The following is a 19,555-nucleotide window of genomic DNA, read 5'->3' as shown; positions in this document are numbered from 1 at the left end:
GCTCATAGAGGATAAGATTTGTTCTTCTGTGCTGTCTGCCATTACGCAAGCTACTGCCACAGTGCCAGTAACAGCAATATTTATACAATTTGTATTCATTTCATACAAAATCTATTTGTTTTTGTACTCTTTCAAAGCAATGCAGGGGGTACAACCACATGTAAGTAATAAAGAACAATAAACTAATAGGTATTTATCTTATTACTCACTAATACTGCAAAAGATGAAAAAAATTATAATCAGCTGGGCTGGTAGGTTTTTTTTCCCCATGAACTGTGAAAAGATTGATTTTCTCTCAACTTGTAAAAAATAAAATATATATATATTTTTGTTTGGGAAAGGTAACATCAAGACATGATGAAAGAGCATTGCTTCAGACATGAATATGTAAGCAGAGGTGATACCTCGCTGCAACTGACAGCTGCTGTTTTGTAATACTGGAGCGAACCCTGTGTGTCCAGCCATCCAACACCTTATGAATAACAACACCTTATGAACAACCTTTCACAAACAACACCTTATGAACAACCTTTCATGAACAACACCTTATGAACAACCTTTCAAGAACAACACCTTATGAACAACCTTTCAGGAACAACACCTTATGAACAACACCTTATGAACAACCTTTCATGAACAACACCTTATGAACAACCTTTCAGGAACAACACCTTATGAACAATCTTTCACAAACAACACCTTATGAACAACCTTTCAGGAACAAAACCTTATGAACAACACCATATGAACAACACCTTATGAACCATCTTTCAGGAACAACACCGTATGAACAACACCTTATGAACAACCTTTCAAGAACAACACCTTATGAACAACACCTTATGAACAACCTTTCAACAACAACACCTTATGAACAACCTTTCATGAACAACACCTTATGAACAACCTTTCAGGAACAACACCTTATGAACAACATCTTATGAACAACCTTTCAGAAACAACACCTTATGAACAACACCGTATGAACAACCTTTCATGAACAACACCTTATGAACAACCTTTCAGGAACAATACCTTATGAACAACACCTTATGAACAACCTTTCCTGAACAACACCTTATGAACAACCTTTCAGGAACAACACCTGATGAACAACCTTTCATGAACAACACCTTGTGAACAACCTTTCAGGAACAACACCTTACGAACAACACCTTTTGAACAACATTTCATGAACAACACCTTATGAACAACCTTTCAGGAAAAACACCTTATGAACAACACCTTATGAACAACCTTTCATGAACAACACCTCATGAATAACCTTTCAGGAACAACACCTTATGAACAACATCTTATGAACAACCTTTCATGAACAACACCTTATGAACAACCTTTCATGAACAACACCTTATGAACAACCTTTCATGAACAACACCGTATGAACAACCTTTCAGGAACACCTTATGAACAACACCTTATGAACAACCTTTCATGAACAACACCTTATGAACAACCTTTCAGGAACAACACCTTATGAACAACACCTTATGAACAACCTTTCCTGAACAACACCTTATGAACAACCTTTCCTGAACAACACCTTATGAACAACCTTTCATGAACAACACCTTATGAACAACCTTTCAGGAACAACACCTTATGAACAATCTTTCACAAACAACACCTTATGAACAACCTTTCAGGAACAACACCTTATGAACAACACCATATGAACAACACCTTATGAACAACACCTTATGAACAACCTTTCATGAACAACACCTTATGAACAACCTTTCAGGAACAACACCTTATGAACAACACCTTATGAACAACCTTTCCTGAACAACACCTTATGAACAACCTTTCCTGAACAACACCTTATGAACAACCTTTCATGAACAACACCTCATGAACAGGATGGAGTTAAACATGGCGCACGCACACGCGCGGCCGTAAACACATTCCCCAGCCAAGCGGACTGAGTGGCGCCAGGCAGGTCAGGCTCACAGCGCACGGTCCAGCCAACGGTCAGTCCTCCCAGGGAAACACACGCTCACAGGGGAGGAAAACCTGTTTCAAATGTGAAATTCCATTCCCCTCAGCCTCATGCAAAACAACCGTGCATTGTTTACTTCCAAAGGTTTTGGATGAATTAAATAAAATAAATTCTCAAAATGGATGCACTTACCAATTTGTTCCCTTTCCTCTTCTCTTACTGAAATATGGAAATATTGAAAAGCCAGGCTACCTGTGTGTACTGCATCTACCACGAGCAACCATACACAGCCTGCTTACTAATCGAAAGATTACAGCACGAAGTTAAGGTTTAATCTCTGGTTAGTGCAATTTGTGGAAGGCTACATGAAAATATACATTTGTTTATGTATTAGATGTTTGAAGGACATCTGTGAACAAAGAGTAGGGTAAAGACACATGTTATTCCCTCAGATGTGCTATTGTTCAGTACACACATTTAAAGGAAGATGCTAAATCACAGGCTTCAGTTAGAAATGAAATGCTGGGTTTAAAAAATCAATCCAATTTAAAGTCTTACCAGGTCAAGAGCTTGTGCCTGTATGGCCACTCAAGGCTCTGTCAGCAGGTGTATTCAAGTGTGCCTGTGTGTGTGTGTAAGGGGGGGGCTTGTTTATGTGGGTACATGCATGTCTATTTGTGTATTTGTTAGTGTTTGTGTGTGTGTGTCTGTGTATGTGAGAGACTGTGTGTGAGACTGTGGGTGCGTGTGTGTTTGAGAGAGAGTGTGCGTGTATGTGCATGTAAGAGAGACTGTGTGTATGCGTGTGCGAGACTGTGTATGTGCGTGCGTGTGTGTGAGAGTGTGTGTGTGTATGTGTGTGTGCAGGTGAGAGAGACTGTGTGTATGCATCTGTGCGAGACTGTGTATGTGCGTGCATGTGTGTGAGAGTGTGTGTGTGTGCGTGTGTGTGGGCGTGTGTGTAATTGCGCGTGTTTTGGGTGGGTGGGTGAGTGGGTGGGTGGGGGGGGGGGGGTGGTGTTCCTTATTAGCACAGAGTGAAGAGGAGCAGAAATCGTAGACGTCTTTAAGCAGAGGGGCATGACGAATCCGCGCGGCGATTATCTCCTCTTACCATCCAGGTAGCTTGGGGCAGCCCCTCTGAGTCCCCTGCCGTATGATCCACTCCCAGACTCCCGCTCCCCCTCGGGGACTGGCGAGTCAGTCTGCACAAATCCGGATTTAGCCACAGAGACGGGGGCCGTGCCTCGGGAGTCCTCCCTTTCAAAGCCTCTCTCCATCAAAGGGTAGCTAATAAAGTCAAACCCGCTGCGCACAAGGAGAGAGAGACTGACATTTCAGCGTCTTGTGCAATTCCGATAAGCTCCTCGTCGCCCCATCCCCGCCCCCTCATCCGCACCCGAATCCCCGCCAAAAAAGAAGCGTGCGCATGTCTAACGACTTCTATCTGAACGCCGCCAGAGAGCGTGATGTCTTAATGCGCGGGCTGCAGTGTTAGCGCTCTCCCGGATAGCAGGAAAAAGCCAATCAATGAGATGTCAGTCAATGAAAATGTGATTAATATCGTTTCTGTAAGGTAGGTGCACGTTAAGCCATTTAATGGTCTTGCGTTTAGAGTCTTTCAGGGACTTACAATGGCGTCGGGATTGGCTTCTCCTCCATGTCTTCAATAAGCTTCAACAGGTTTGAGGAAGATGACGTTGGACGGATTCCGCTAAACCGAACCCCGACACTAATCTGGAGAAGCCGTCCGCTTTCACCTAGAAGTGCCACATAGCAAACGCATTTGTGAAAAAACGGAACACGGAAACAACATGGTAAAGATAAAATAATATTATTATTTTTAAGAGTGTCTGGAATGCATCATAGATTGGAAGGGAGAATTAATATGTGTGTTATCCGACAATTTTTTGCAAGGGTATGATTCTTTTTATCATGCTAATTAATATGATGAAGTAGATTACGTCGGTGATATTCGATCGGAGTTCCCCTGGGCCGCGTGCTTGGCCCACTTCTGCTCTCCCTTCCCTGCGAGTCGCTCGTTTCTGCGCTTGCCACTCGTGGTTTCTGAAGCAATGCTAATAATGACGTTCCAGTCTCTCCCCTCTGACTCACAGAGACATCGTACGTACAGTATACACACGGCCACACGCCTCATGAAGATCGCAACCTCACTCACGCACCATTAAACTCAACTCAAACTCTCCAGGAAAAGCTCACACTAAAACCCTGCAGTCGCATCTACGTGACCTCTTTGTTTGCCTGAAAAAGTTCCTTCCCTGACCATAAGTGAACCACAGTGTTACTTATAACACTCCGTCACAGAAATAAAATGGCTTCAGCAACTCTGGAGCTCTGTCCAATACATGAACGATTCTCCAGTTCCTCACCCCCTCACCATCAGGTCCCAGAGCCTGTCCCCAACTCCACCACCCTGCCAGGCCTCCCGCCCGCCCCGACCACAACACCTCCTGAGCCAATTCTGAATTCTTCACCCTTCCAGAAACCACCCACCTTTACAGTGGTCTCTTCACATCCCCCTGCACAGGCATCCAATCGGAAAGCTAGACCTTGCACCAAATGGCCTCCCAGGCAGCCAATGAGACAACCGATCTATCACCACACCCAATGCCACAGTAAGAACTTTCCACTTAGCCGCCCCTGGTTGTCTGCCAGTTCCGCCAGGGGCAGAACATCCAAACCTGGCCTCTTTTTCCACACTGGATTTCCCCAGAGGCCGGGCGTCCTACATGGCTTCATCAGAGCAGTAGAATTCCCTCCGCCATCTTGTATCAGAGAAAATATGTTCAGTTTTAACTTTTCTATCCTGTGCTTCGCGCCGCGCACAGCACACAGCACCTGAGGGAGAGACACAGGCACAGTTCAATGTCCTCAGGAAACCCTACACCCCGGGTGTGAGCTCACTGCAGAAACCTGGCAGGCTGCAGGCTGCCCATATCCCCATTGACTCACAAGGCCAGAGACAAAGGGCGTAGCAACAATGACGTAAGTCAGCCAAAGAGGAGCATTCCGTTCTCTCTCTCTCTCCACTCTGGCCGCCGGGCCGCTAGCGTCCAGCAGACTTCCTGCTTTAATGGACCGCAGGTGACAAGACTAAACGCACAGATACGCAACATGACGTCAGCTTCGGACCCTGCCCGGTGCACATAAATGAAAAATGAAAACAATGACAAATATGCCTGCAAATAATAAAAAACTCTCTGTAGGCAAATTACAGATCATGAGAGTATGTGTAATGCCCCATTTCATAAGATGGCCCTCATAAAAGTTATATTTTCCTCATGTTCCAAACAGATTATTTATGCAAGCCTCTTGTTTGGCCTTTGTCTCTGAGCATTTTTTTCTTATTTCTCAGACTTATAATAGTTTCCTTTACTCATTGGCACAACTCTGATCCTCATGTTAACAAAGGCCAATAACAGACAATCAAAAGCCCAGAATCAAGGCTAGATACGGTAAGCTGTTTTACAGCATACCTGCACTAAGCAACAGATTAAATACACCTGATCAGAAACACCTGTGAAGCCATTCGACCCTAATATTACGGCACCATGAAAGGGGAGGGACAATGTACAAAGAGTACTGTAATTTCTATACAGACTAAAATTACTAAAAATAATCTTTAATAAAAGCTGAAAATCTGTACTTTAGCCACATATGAATTGTTTGATCACAAATCTAAATGTGTGGAGTACTGATCCAACACTTATGGAGCTAATTGTATATTGTTTAACCGTGAGCAAGGACACTGTCGCAGAATTGCTTCAGCAAAAGTTCCAGTCGTACACATGGACCGTGTGTAAAAGAATGTGATCTCTTTAAGTGAGCGGCAGAGAGTACCTGTCTGAAAGCATTAATAACTAAAAATGTAAATGAACGATGTAACAGTAGGCGCAGTTGCGGTCTCACCCGTGGCGATTTCTCCGCCGCCCGTCTGGAGGAACACGTCCATGCTGAACGGAGACCCCTGGAAGACTTCCAGAACATCCCCACCGTCCACCAGCATTTTAGAGGCCACCCCTGAAGCACATGAAGCAACATGAGCTGATGTCATCACAGACACATTCCATTTCAAATTCAACCTCACATTCAAATGCAACGGTCACGTTCAAATTCAACTGCCACATTGTCATAACTCTACTCCCAGTCATTAAGTACAATCACAGCTCGGCATGAAACGTTACGCCTGATTAGTACTATAGAACATATATTTCGTGAGGGCAAGTTCAGAGGAATTAGAGGCTCCTCCCAAAAAGAGCCAGTAGTATTTAAATGGGCGTTTAAACTTCAGTAACACTTGAGGGGAAATAATCATTATTCAGTTTTTAATTTATTTCAGGGGAACCAAGTGATTCGGTTTTCTGGACACTAAATGGGAACCGGCATTCCTTGTGTAAGAAACCATCTGTATTCCCTCTCGTCTACCAGAGCAGAGACACACACCAGTCTCCTCACGCCGCTGGTTTACTGAGACATGGAAATATGGAGCAGATATGCTGGCCCAAGCCACCCTCCATTTAATCTTCACATTCACCACACTTACCCTCTAGTTTCAGTTTAAACAGAGAACATGGCTCCTCCCATGCATTTTACTCCAGATAGCCAACACCCCTGTGCTTTAGTGATCTATCTTCAACCACGCGCGCTATACATTTGGTTTTGTCATCATTAAAGGGTTATTTAATTGAATGCATGTGAAGCTTGAAGAATAGTACAACATTTAAAATGTATTACAAAAAATGAAGCTGTTTAAATATTAAAGGATTATATTAATAATTAACACAATGTGGATTTTCAATGTTGCATTGATCTGGTTACAAAGCCATTGCTTCTTTCTCTAGTACCACTTGAATATGAAAATCCTGAATAGGATACTGTATATACAGTCAGGTCCAGAATTATTGGCACCCTTGATGAAAATGAGCAAAAAAGACTGTAGAAAACAAATAATACCATTACTCAGATATATTATAATTTGCCAACATGTGGAAAATATTTTACTTTATTAATCATTCAACTGAATCGACCAAAATGACACATTTTTCAAATTAGAAATTTCCTTCCAAAAAAGGTTTCACAATTATTGGCACCCCTTTTTTTAGCACTTGGTGCAGTCTCCCCTGGCAAGGATAACGGCACTGAGCCTATTTCTATAATAAGGCTGGGAAACACATTTGGCGGGATCTTGGACCATTCCTCCATGCAGAACCTTTCAAGATCCTTCATATCCTTAGGTTTGTGCTTATGGACTGCCCTCTTCAATTCAGACCACATGTTTTCGATAGGGTTTAAATCCGGAGACTGAGACGGCCATTGCAAAACTTTTTTTGTTTTCACTGAACCATTTCTGTGTTGATTTTGAAGTATGTTTGGGGTCATTGTCTTGTTGGAAGATCCACCTATGGCCAAGTCTCAGCTTTCTGGCAACCAGGTTTTTAGCTAAAATGTCCTGGTACTTGGTGGAATTCATTTTGCCACTGATCTTAACAAGAGCCCCTGGACCACTGGCAGCAAAACAGCCCCAAAGCATCAATGATCCACCACCATATTTGAGGGTAGGTATGAGGTGCTTTTCCTTGTATGCATCCCGTTTTTGACACCAAACATGCCGACTGTGTACATGGCCAAAAAGTTAAATTTTGGTCTTATCCGACCATAGCACCCTGTTCCAGTCATAGTTCCAATGACCTTTCAGAAACTCCAGACGCTTGAATTTGTTGGTTTCTCACAGTAAGGGCTTTCTTCGTGCAACCCTTCCAAATAGCCTGTTGGTATGGAGATGGCATCTTATGGTTGATTTTGAGACCCGAAGATGCAACTGCAGTTCTTGAACTGTGGTCCTTGGGTTCTTCTTTGCCTCCCTCACCATCTTCCTCTCTGTGCGTGGGGGCAACATGCACTTGTGTCCTCTTCCTGGCAAGTTTGCAACTGGTCCAGATGTTTGCAACTTTTTGATTATTGCCCTAACAGTGGTTAGTGGTATGTTTAACTGTTTATGTATTTATTTTGTACCCATTACATGATTTGTGTAGGTCAACGACCATGTGTACCTCATTATTATACCCTAGGGAAACAGGAAGTGATGGAAGGCCACAATACAGTTCCTTAAGACTGAGATTAACTTAAATAAGTAGAATTTTACTGCAGATTTAACTTTGTTTGGTTTGATTTAAAATAGTCTTTTAGGGTGCCAATAATTTTGACACCTACATTTTTCATAAAAAATAGTATTACTCAATAAAAAGAAAATAAAAATTAGAGTAATTGTATTAGGGTAAAAGTATATCGTTTTCCAATATGTTTGGACATAAAATATAGCTCATTATCTGTGTTGTTTATTTTATACAGCCTTTTTTGCTCATCACAGACACACTTTTGCCTGATTCCAGCACAGCACTGGCCCAGCTGCATGTCAAAGGGACTGCATGCGCACCGTCAACAGAGATGATGGCCCGAAAGACGGCAATAAAAATAATTATAATATATAAGGAATAAATCAATATATATGGAAATGGCGGCCGGGAGCTGAGAGAGAGCATTACAGAAATGAGCCAGAGGAGCCCCCCCCCCCCCCCCGGGGACTCTAATCAATACAGTTTACACCCCTGTCAGGTCTGCGCTTGTTAAGATAAATCAAGAGCAGACACTCCACGGCAGACGCGCGTTTCCCATCCTCCATCCGCCAGAGTAGTGCCCCGCTGGAAGTCACGTGACACCCCCCCCCCCCCCTCCCCTCGCCATCCCCCCCCCCATCCTCAGAGGTTCCGCCATTTTGACCGCACGCTCGCTCGGGCGGCTGATCACCGCTTCCCGCCGGAGAGCCCTCTCGACCCGCCCCGCTCCCACACCTGTCACAGCCCCGCGGGGTTCACCCCCACCCCCCCCCCCCCACCCCCCGGCACCCCCGGCCCGTCTGGCTAACCTGCGATACGCCGCCGCATTCCGACTGGCGGTAAAACAGGGAGCCCTTCCCCTTCCCCTCTCCGAGTGAGCAGGCACACTTTCATCCCTCCCCGGGGACCATCAATAATGCAATATGAAGCCCCTGTGTGATTTATAAGCCCGTGCCCAAGCAGATAGTGCCATTACTATGCGGCCACATCTGCAGACATCAATAAATGACAGGAGGGGTCGAGGTCAGAGCCGAGGTGCACCCCGGCATCGCTCCCTGCGGTGTTCACGTGGGACCGTACAACAAACAGCCTGTCCTAGTTAATATTTTAAACATCCACAAGTCTGCAGAGAACCGCCAGCATCACAAGACCGGGTCATCTCTAAAGGAATACTATTAATAAAGAATTTATAGATTATACATACATACCAGAATGCAGCTGGAATGATAAAGTCGCAGATGAAACGACAACGGGATGTTATTCTGGTGAATGAAATGGTAATATCACGCTGTATATTGGGACTGTGTTAGGTAAAGTAACGCACTGGTCATAGGGTAGGTTTGTGTGCTAGGCTACGGTCGGCCTGTTGAAAGTGTTTGAAAGACGAGACGTGATCACTTCGGGAATGGCGGCCTGTCAGAATTCTATAGCATTTGCGAGTTTGAGAGGGAGGCAACTGTTGTTATGCATCTGTAACTGACAGGTAACTGACAGATGAATACGGGAGACAGCACTAACTGCAGAATCAACAGATTGCAGAATCAACAGATACACTGTACAAACAATACAGATCTGACATCTATAATATTAGTCACAGATGTGTTTTCTCCTCCCTCTCTGTAGATAGGGGCCATTGTGTTCTCTGCTATTGCCATGACAACAAAGCTTGTTCACACTGTTGGTAGAGTCTGCAGGGGTGGAACCTGGCTTCCCGCTACTCCAACCCCGGAGGAATCAGAGAGACAGCACACTCACCGGACGGACTGCCGTTTATCCATAAGCCTTCCAAGACAACTCCGGAGCAGTGTATCATGGTCCCCTGGCCATTAAAGAGATTATTCCTCCATTGACCCTGTCAAGGATTGAATACTGTATTTAGTGAGTCGAGGAAAAAATAAAAAGTTATTCTCTTTTCCCGAGTGAAAGGAATCTTTGGAATGACTAAAGCCATTCTGTATTTAAGCAAGGCAAGGCTGCTGAAAAGAAGTTGGGACCCTTAAACTCATATTTATTTATTTATTTATTTATTTTCTATTACAGTGGGAGTGTTACTCAGAGATTAAACCACAGCCTTCCGCCCATGCTATATACTTCAGGTTTATCTGGCATCCATTTTACGTTATTGATATTCACATGGAAAAGATATTTCAAATCAATATGGTCATAAGTGCATGGATAATTTACAACAACAAATCATTAATCAATCACATTCATAAGATACTCCGCAGGGTAAAAAGGGATCAATACAACGACACAAATGATAATAGCCGCCGTGCATTAATCCCTGCTCTCATTACTTCAATTAGTGAACACCAAGAGGAAGCAGGAAATGGAGGTTAACCTGGGAGAGCTCATAATCACCGCCATTCTTCATGTGAAGCTACACAGGGCACGTGCATCGGTCTACAGCAAGGATGTAATGTCAACTTTTACCACAGTAACATGACCGCCTAAACTTGGGAGGGTAAAAAGACACAATGACGTTGTCTCTCAGATATTCAATATTGAAGTGTGGCACACAGAGAGCTCCTGGGACAAGACATACTTCCCTTTCTTCTTAATGATGTTCCAAACTGTTTATTTCGGTAGGCCTATTGTTTGGCCTATGTCTCTGACTGTTGTTTCTTATTTCCCAGTCTCGTAACGGCTTCCTTGACTTTCACTGGCGCAACTCTGGTCCTCATGTTGACAGCCGCCAGCAACAGGCTCCAAAGGCAATCAAAAGCCAAGAACCGAGACTAGATACTGAAAACTGACTATTCAAAAACACCTTTCCACACAGTGAAACTAAAATTAATTAAAAAAAAATACTATTTAATAAAAGCGTGAGATGAGAATGTGCTTCTTCTCAGACCTCTCTCATTCACAACACATTTTTGCCTGTACAACTTCTGCACACTGGATGTTTTTTGTTTTTCGCACCATTCTCTGCAAACTCTGGAGACTGTTGTGTGTGAAAAGCCCAGGGGATCAGCAGTTTCTGAGATACTCAAACCACCCTGTCTGGCACCAATAATCATCACACAGTCAAAATCACTGAGATCACATTTCTTCCCCATTCTGACATTTGGTCTGAAAAACAGCTGAATCTCTTGACCACATCTGCATGCTTTTATGCAATTAGTTGCTGCCACATGATTGGCTGATTAAATATTAGCATTAACAAGCTGGTGTTCAGGTCTACCTAATAAAGTGATCACTGAGTGCATACAGTACATTTTTCCCAGGGAAAATGAGTGAGTGTGTGAGTAGCATGTGCAGCAGTACAACACAGAAGCTGCCGACAGCCATACACTTTAAACGGGAAAATCGGGAAGTCAAACATGTTTAGCGGGATCAATGCACAGGCTTTGCCGGCATATCCACAGGGTCCCAGACTCAAAACCCTCACCCGCTACTTCAAAGTGGTGACACGGACAATTTGAATTTCTAATCCTGATCACATCAAGAAGCCCATGGCTGAAGAATGGGAGAAAACGTGCACAGAAAAACTAGGCCAGCGCTCGGGCGGGGGGGGGGGGGGGGGAGGGAGGGGGGCGTACGGGTGGGGAGGTAGGACGGTAGACTGCTTTTAGAAATCAAACAGACAACTTTATTTTATCATCTTCATGCATTGTCTAACACTTGCTACGTTTTTTTTGTAATTCTCAGCACATTCTCCTTGCACGTAATGATCCCAATTAAAAAATAAATAAATAAATAAAAACACCGAAGGTCATTCTGCCATCTTAGAGATCTTAAAGAAGCAACGCTGTAAAGGTGGAATACATGACGAGCAAAGATTTAGTTTTTTTTTTTTCTTTCATATTTTCTGTTAATTCCATCAAATGACCAACTGCCCAAAATCTAAAGAATTCAACAAAAGGAAATAATATACACAATTAGCAGTGTTTCTTTCCCCCAAGATCTCATATTTTACACTCTAAATGTTCAGTGTACTTTTTATAGCAAACACAGTGAAATTCTGCATATCTCTAAGCAGAGCTAAGTGTATTACTCTAAGACTGAGAGGCTTCACTGTGGTGTCTATCTGAAGCTTGGCAGGTTGTCTCATTCACAGACCTCACTCCCTCTCTGCCACACCTGTCTGGTGAACAGTGCCGTGAGAAGACTTATTAGACGACATGCAGGTGCTTTTTTTGTACAGAGCGCAGAGGAAGGAAAGAGACTCAAATTCACTGCCGTATTGATCTTCCCGCAGTTAAGCACTGCAGGTGTGGGAGCATGCAGGTAGAGAGCAGGCAATGGACATGGTCTCTCATGTACAGTCTAATTGTTTTCATCTAACCAGAGGTTGTGTGATGGAAAACAATTAGATAACGTTAAGATTTGTCACTAAAAAATTGAATAATTTTCACATTTAGGAGCAATAATTTTCAGGCTTGCCCTGAATCCAGGGGTGCACAGCAAGGGCTTCAGGATTTTGTGCCAACTTCTGCTCTTAATTATTTAATTAGCTAAATTATGTTTTGATCAGGCATTTGTATATGCACCAGCTAAAGCTGCAGACTGCAAGTGCATCCTAAAGATTTTACTGAGCTCAAGTACAGGAGTGAACCAACATAATTTATAGAGCTGTCAGAAAAATAAACTATGGTAATTGGTTGGAACAAAAACCAGCTTGCAGACCAGTCCTCAAGGACCGGAGTTGTGCACTCCTGCCTTAATCGAATGATTGGGATCACTTCTAAATCGGAAATATAAGGGTGCTCTTCTTGTATTCCTGAAATACAAACGGTCTCAATGTTCTCTGAGTTTGGATGTCCGTATGTTCCATGTCAGAGTAGGTATGGGAGACTCTCAGTGCCATGACAGTGAGTGAGTACAGAAAGCACAAAGTTTCTCTTTCAGAGATGGGTCGCCACCAAAACACACAAACTGGGTGTGCGCTGAAAAGCACCCTGTTCTCCAAACTCTCACTGTAATGGGGCAGCCTAATCTCAAACCAAGCCCGAAAAACCATGCAGAGAATCCTTAACTTTGTTAATGTGTCAGTGGTTCATTCTCAAAGCTCTCAAGAACCGAATAAAGCTTGGATATTGAGATATTGGCTTTCCTCCAGGACACTGCAAAAAACAGCTGCGTTAAAAGTGTTTTAGTCTTATAATGAGACTTAAAATCATATTGTTTTCTCTCAAGATTATTTTAGGGTACTGCTTGCTTGGCAAGTGAACTTTTCTTACCCCATTGGCAAATCTTGAAATTAGTCAAAACTGTCTGACCTCATTGGCAGTAGCAAAACAGTAATAGATATGAGATTTTAAGTCTAAATATAAGACTACAATACTTGTTGAGATTGACTTAGTTGTCTTTTTGCAGTGCAGTGCCGTGTTGCTCTCACACTGCAGATCCACTGCACCCTGGCTTAGTATGAATCAACGTGCATCCGCACTCTGAATCAGGCTCTGCAGATCCACTCCACCCTGACTCAGAGTGAATCAATGTGCATCCACACTCTGAATCAGGCTCTGCAGATCCACTCCACTCTGGCTCAGAGTGAATCAACGTGCATCCACACTCTGAATCAGGCTCTGCAGATCCACTCCACTCTGGCTCAGAGTGAATCAACGTGCATCCACACTCTGAATCAGGCTCTGCAGATCCACTCCACTCTGGCTCAGAGTGAATCAACGTGCATCCGCACTCTGAACGCCACATACAGGCTCTGCCTGGGGTGATGAAAGGGCGTCTCCTTTAAATACCAAACGAGCAGGCCACCCAAATATGAGACAAACCGCATTCTTCATCCGTTACTGGCAGTGCGCTTTCTAGAAACAACTCATAGTCAAAGAAATGATCAGCCACTATATATTACTGTATATTAATATATAATATTAATAATGTATATTACAAATAAACTACTTTACATTGCGTTTGCTCACGTACGGTATAATTTAGGTTTATGGTGTTGTACTTAACCTTTGGATTACCATCTAAAAAATACTGACATAAAAAACACTGGTAATGCTGATCAAAGACTGAAATGATTTCTCCTGCAATGTCACGCATATAGAATATGTGTAATAAGCATAATGTACGTTTACTCATACAATATCGTCAGCTATTATAACGTGATCAGGGTTTTGTAAGAAGTACAAGATAATAACATCAGCAAGCCTCGTGCTTTGAAAGGATTTACAAAGGGTCAACAATGTGTACAGTAAATGCACAATGCTTAACCACTACAGTACATAATACATTCTATTTCACCATTTGTTCAGCGTAACCTTCCTCAGTCGACTGTGTATAGAGCCAGAATGAATGCTTTAATAGCAGGTAAAGGTTAATTAAGGACAAAAGGAAGAGGTATATAATTCAAATCATTTGCCATTACTGAGCCCTGGCAGGTTCAAACTGTAGGAAAACAAAGCTCACAGCGAGTGTGATTGGCCACACAGTGTGAGCAACTTAGAAATCTCCAGTCCTGATCGGAGGCAAATCTTTCTTCCTGTTACAGAAATGTGGACAGTGAGACTACAGAGGGCACTCGTTTCTAAATTTCTATGAATTTGCCCACAAGAGTGAGGGAGAGAGGGGTGACATAACGTCTGTGGCTACATCACCCTTTCAGTTGACAAGCCACACTTTTTGTGCAACTTTTCGTCATGGTCAGTCAAAGGCTCAATAAATATCAGCAAATCTCAGCTGAGAACACAGTTTTAAAGGAGTAATTTTTCCGGTTGGGATGGGCCTCCAGGTGCTATGGGAACTGTACATGTTATATAAGTATACTTCCTATTGTACTGTATGTCACAGTATCTGTGTGTAGTCTGCCTGCAACTCACTGAGCATAAGCGCAGAACTTCCTTTTCATGCTCGAGATTCATCCTCATCTCCACTACAACAGCACCATCTAGTGGTGGACTATAAAATAGCAATAAAGTGCACCTGGTAGTGCTTTCATGACATTTCCCCACTTTGATTGCTATTTTACCAAGGGGCGTTTTTGGTTTTGTTTTGTTTGTTTATAATTATACGGAATGTTTTTGCTGCGCTACTACTGAATATTAGACTGTTACTACCTTAAGGAACATCTCCAAATTGTACAAAGCAAAACAGAGCAAAGTGGTAGATGGGAAAAACATGTCACAAAAACAAAAGTTTAAAAAGTGGCACTGGTTTTAATGTAATAAAATATTATTTAAATATAAATTTTATTTTTTTATTTAAAGGATGAAAAAGTAATCGTATATAGCACTGTGCAAAAGTCTTATGTAAACAAATTTTTCCAACATGAAGATGCTTTCAAAAATAATGAACAGTTTCTAAATACCAAAGAATTTTATATAAAGTGTAGAGAACAGTTAAAAATGAAATCCAGTCAATACTTGTTGTAACCACTCTCTGCCTTTAAAAGGTACACTGTCCTGCAGTTGTACAGTATACACAAATCAGCTGGTAGGTTGCACCAAACATATTGGAGAACTTGACACAGTTATTCCGGCTGTCTCACTTGCTTCTGACTCTCTAGGTAATCCCAGACAGCCTTGAGCAAGATTTTACAGAAAAGTGGTCTGTTACTTACATTACATTTTTACATTTTAGTCATTTGGCAGACACTTTTAAACCAAAGCGACTTACAAGTGCATAGGTTCTTCCACAAGTTAAAGCATCACATCCATAACTAGTAAAAAATCAGGATGTAGGACTAAGGTACAGTTTGAAAAGGTGTTTTTACTCTGCGTCAAAACAGGGGGAGGGATTCTGCTATCCTGACAGTGGTAGGCAAGTCATTCCACCACTGAGGAACCAGAACAGAAACAGGCGTGAATGTGCAGCTCGACTGCCAGGTGCTCGTAGAGAGGGAACCATAAGGCGACCAGAGCTGGCAGACCGGAGTGGTCTAGTTGGGGAGTAGGGAGTGATTAAGGATTGAATATAAGGTGGGGCAGCCAGAAATGCCAACGCTAGGGCCTTGAAGCGGATGCGTACGGCAATAGGAAGCCAGTGGAGGCCAATGAGGAGTGGGGTGACATGAGCCGACCTGGGCTGACTGGTGATCAGGCGGGCTGCAGCATTCTGGACCAGCCGGAGGGGCTTGATGGCACAAGCTGGGAGACCGGCTAGGAGGGAGCTGCAGTAATCCAGGCAGGACTAGGAGCTGGGTGGCTTTCTCCGTTAGGAGATGACGGATACGACGTAAGAAATGTATGTTAAAGAAAACGTAAGACCTGCACAGTAGTCTGTAAGTTTAGAGGCTTTTCATTCCCAGACAGAGCAGAGGACACACGTATATCACAGACCTCGTAAATGGAGCCATCCTCAAAGCGCATCACACCGTGGCCTTGCCTCTGATCCAGCAGCCAGTCGCCTTCGTACTGATCACCATTCCTGAGTCAGAACAAATAAACAGTTAACATAAACATCATAAACAGTTAATATAGCTAGATGTATAGCTATATATCTCTGTTAATATAAATGGTTGGCATTTATATAGCGCCTTTATCCAAAGCGCTGTACTATTGATGCTTCTCATTCACCCATTCATACAGTCACTCACACACCGACGGCGATTGGCTGCCATGCAAGGCACCGACCAGCTCGTCAGGAGCATTTGGGGGTTAGGTGTCTTGCTCAGGGACACTTCGACACAGCCCGGGCAGGGGATCGAACCGGCAACCCTCCGACTGCCAGACGACTGCTCTTACTGCCTGAGCCATGTCGCCCCCATACCTAGATGGGGCTAATATAGCTAGATGTATAGCTAGATGTATAGCTGTATAGATGTATAGCTCCATTAATATAACTAGATGCTCAACTTATTATCGACATTAATTGATAATAATGTTACGTACACACACACATACCTCCGAATAGCACTGCAATCACTAAGAAGCCTACTAAGAAGACTTACTTAAAGCCAAGAAAGTAACATTTTTTTATCGTACAAATTCACTCACCATAATTTGGGCCTGGTTCTCCCATTAGATTATAGAAAAAGGCTGCGGTAATGCATTTAAGCCCTCTTTTACCTGTAATTCATTATGCCTTCTCCATGCTTCTGATTCTCATGAAACGAGCCCTCGTACGTGTGGCCCTCCATATCCAGGAAGCACCCGTGCCCTGGACACAAATAAAACCCACAACTTCCTGAATAATAATGCATGTGAAGCTTAGGTCCTGCGGACAACCTTCAGGACCATTCAGAAAGCCACATCACCCGTTAATACACAGCTAGAAGTTCATTATTAAGAACTGCTTCAAGGATTCAACAGAGTGCTCCATTCACAATGAATCCTGCAGCACTCTGGCTAAATGGTTCCCTCAAAACACCAGGTCTGCTCAGGACTGAGCTTAAACATGGTGTTCAGAGTCTGGACACACATGTACGCATGCTAATCCCCTTGTAGCCCCGCGGCTATCCTTTATGTAAATGATAAATATAGCGCCATTATCCAAGTACAACACCATAAACCTATTATTCACCCATTCATACACACACTCGTACACCAACGGTGATTGGCTGCCATGCAAGGCACCAACCAGCTCATCAGGAGCATTCGGGGATTAGGCGTCTTGGCTCAGGGACACTTCAACACACCCAGGGCGGGATCGAACCGCCAACCCTCCCGACTGCCAGAGGACTGCCCTTACTGCCTGATTGTCCTCTACTCAGTCTAATCGACTGTAAGTGACTTTGGGTAAAAGCATCAGCTAAATAAAGATTATAATTACGAGTGTCAGAGCGAGGGTTGAATGACATACCTTCTCGTATTCCATAGCAGTATTCCCCCTCAAACTTCTTCCCACCGGCAGAGCGCATCACTCCACTCCCATGGAGCTCACCGTGTTTGAACTGCCCAGAGTACGAGTCACCTGCAGTAAAAACACACATCTTAGTCAAATTACCTGGGTGACGGTCACCCAAGACACGGTGTGTGTGTGTGTGTGTGTGTGTGTGTGCGTGCTTAGCATTATTTACTTTTCTGTATCCTTCATGTATCACTGAGGTACACCTTGGGGTGGAGGGGGGAGCATGGACTAAAGTAAAAATCGCAGTTCTGGGTTTTACTCAGCGGAGAAGTCTGGCTTACGCAGTTAGCCAGGTCCGTAAAATACCCCCACAGTGACAAGCAGCACCATGTTAAAATAAACAGCAAAACAATATGTATGGAGGTCCAACATGGTGCAGCTCTTTTAGCCCCAGAAATAAGCCTACCTGAGTGTGCCCAGTAACGTAGCCCATTCCCTTCGATTTCTCCTTTGACAAATTCACCCTCGTAGAAACTGCCATCTTTCATCAGAAGTTTTCCACGTCCTGATATGACAGACACAATCCTTCATTAGATGATTAAAGTACATCAAAACAACTATACTCAACTATAGCAAGGTCATACACACATATAAATATGTAACAGATATAGTAGCTAACATACAGCAACATACGCAGGTGCAAAACACTTTTATTGTAAGTCAAAGATGAGACACCATATTTCTAACAATGTTCATTTTAATCTAAACTTTAGTGTGCAAGGCTTTCACTCTATTCTCATTTTGTTTTTGTGGCAATTGCGTAAATGCGTTTAATAAATCTGCTTAATCACAGTATTTCAGGTACCCTAGGATTGGTATTCAAACCTGGTTGCACATCTTCAGGGGTTTACTCTTTAACTGTATCGGAATCAATGGGCAAATGGGGGTTTTAAAAGGAGATATTACTACTTGTGAGAAATTGTTTTGCATGGAAGCCAGTTTAGGGGTTTTGAGCAGTGTTTATGACTGATCAGTCAAATTAATTGTATCTAACGTTAACGCTACAGATTCAAGGCTGCACATTTTGGGTTAATTTAACAGTAAGTTTACGACACTACGAGCTACCAAACAGTGAGCTAATCATATTGTCAAAGGTGTTTTTCAGCTGCTCAGTATTTAACATTCAGTCGGGTAGATAAACTGTAAGCCTACCGTGTTTCTTTCCCATCTTCCACTCGCCTTCATAGCGAAAGAAACCATTTGGATACACATACACACCAAAACCTATGGAAACAATTGACATGAGAGCGTTTAATCGAAGTGTTTAATTGAGCTAATCCATTTAGGAAAATAAGACTAGTTCGCTAATAGATTTGTATAACGCCGAGGAGTTGCGATTAGAGCAACATCAATACTCTTAATTTAGAAAATGCATTTTACCATCCCGGACAAGGTTTTTGACTTGTCCGCTGTAGTGCTGACTGATCCTTTGCTGATGTTTGGCAGCCATCTTACTCCGGTTGGAGCGTCCATAGCAACCGGGTAACACAGAGACACGGTACCTCCCACGCTTAGGTATGAATGAGCCACACTAAGAAAAGCTAGGAATGGAAAGACTTGGTGGCGTGAGTGGCATTGTGCTTGTAAGGGTCTGTGCGTATTTCGTGTCTCTTAAGGAGTGTATTCATGCTTTTAAATGTGTAGGTGTTTTGGCAAACATGCGGTTTCATATTATTTATATATATATATATATATATATATATAT

The 19,555-nt window shown here is 43.0% G+C and overlaps 1 protein-coding gene across 1 annotated transcript in view; it reads right to left on the bottom strand.

The window, feature by feature from the left end:
• LOC133139550 (MORN repeat-containing protein 1-like) overlaps positions 1–19,325 on the bottom strand; it is a 30,842-nt gene extending 11,517 nt beyond the window's left edge. The window contains exons 1-10 of the mRNA XM_061259120.1: positions 19,231–19,325; positions 19,003–19,074; positions 18,257–18,355; positions 17,803–17,913; positions 17,070–17,160; positions 16,341–16,428; positions 9,853–9,949; positions 5,894–6,004; positions 3,597–3,723; positions 3,078–3,271 (exon numbers count right to left, since the gene is read on the bottom strand). Of these exons, the coding sequence (XP_061115104.1) occupies positions 3,078–3,271; positions 3,597–3,723; positions 5,894–6,004; positions 9,853–9,949; positions 16,341–16,428; positions 17,070–17,160; positions 17,803–17,913; positions 18,257–18,355; positions 19,003–19,074; positions 19,231–19,300 (1,060 nt within the window). The 5' untranslated portion in view covers positions 19,301–19,325. The remainder of the gene's footprint in view (positions 1–3,077; positions 3,272–3,596; positions 3,724–5,893; positions 6,005–9,852; positions 9,950–16,340; positions 16,429–17,069; positions 17,161–17,802; positions 17,914–18,256; positions 18,356–19,002; positions 19,075–19,230) is intronic.
• Between the last annotated feature and the right edge of the window lie 230 nt (positions 19,326–19,555).

The sequence above is a fragment of the Conger conger genome, chromosome 10, assembly GCF_963514075.1.
Source record: "Conger conger chromosome 10, fConCon1.1, whole genome shotgun sequence".
In the NCBI taxonomy this organism is placed as follows: domain Eukaryota; kingdom Metazoa; phylum Chordata; class Actinopteri; order Anguilliformes; family Congridae; genus Conger; species Conger conger.
Note: the sequence above shows the minus strand (reverse complement) of the source record. Positions and strands in the feature narration are given on the sequence as shown.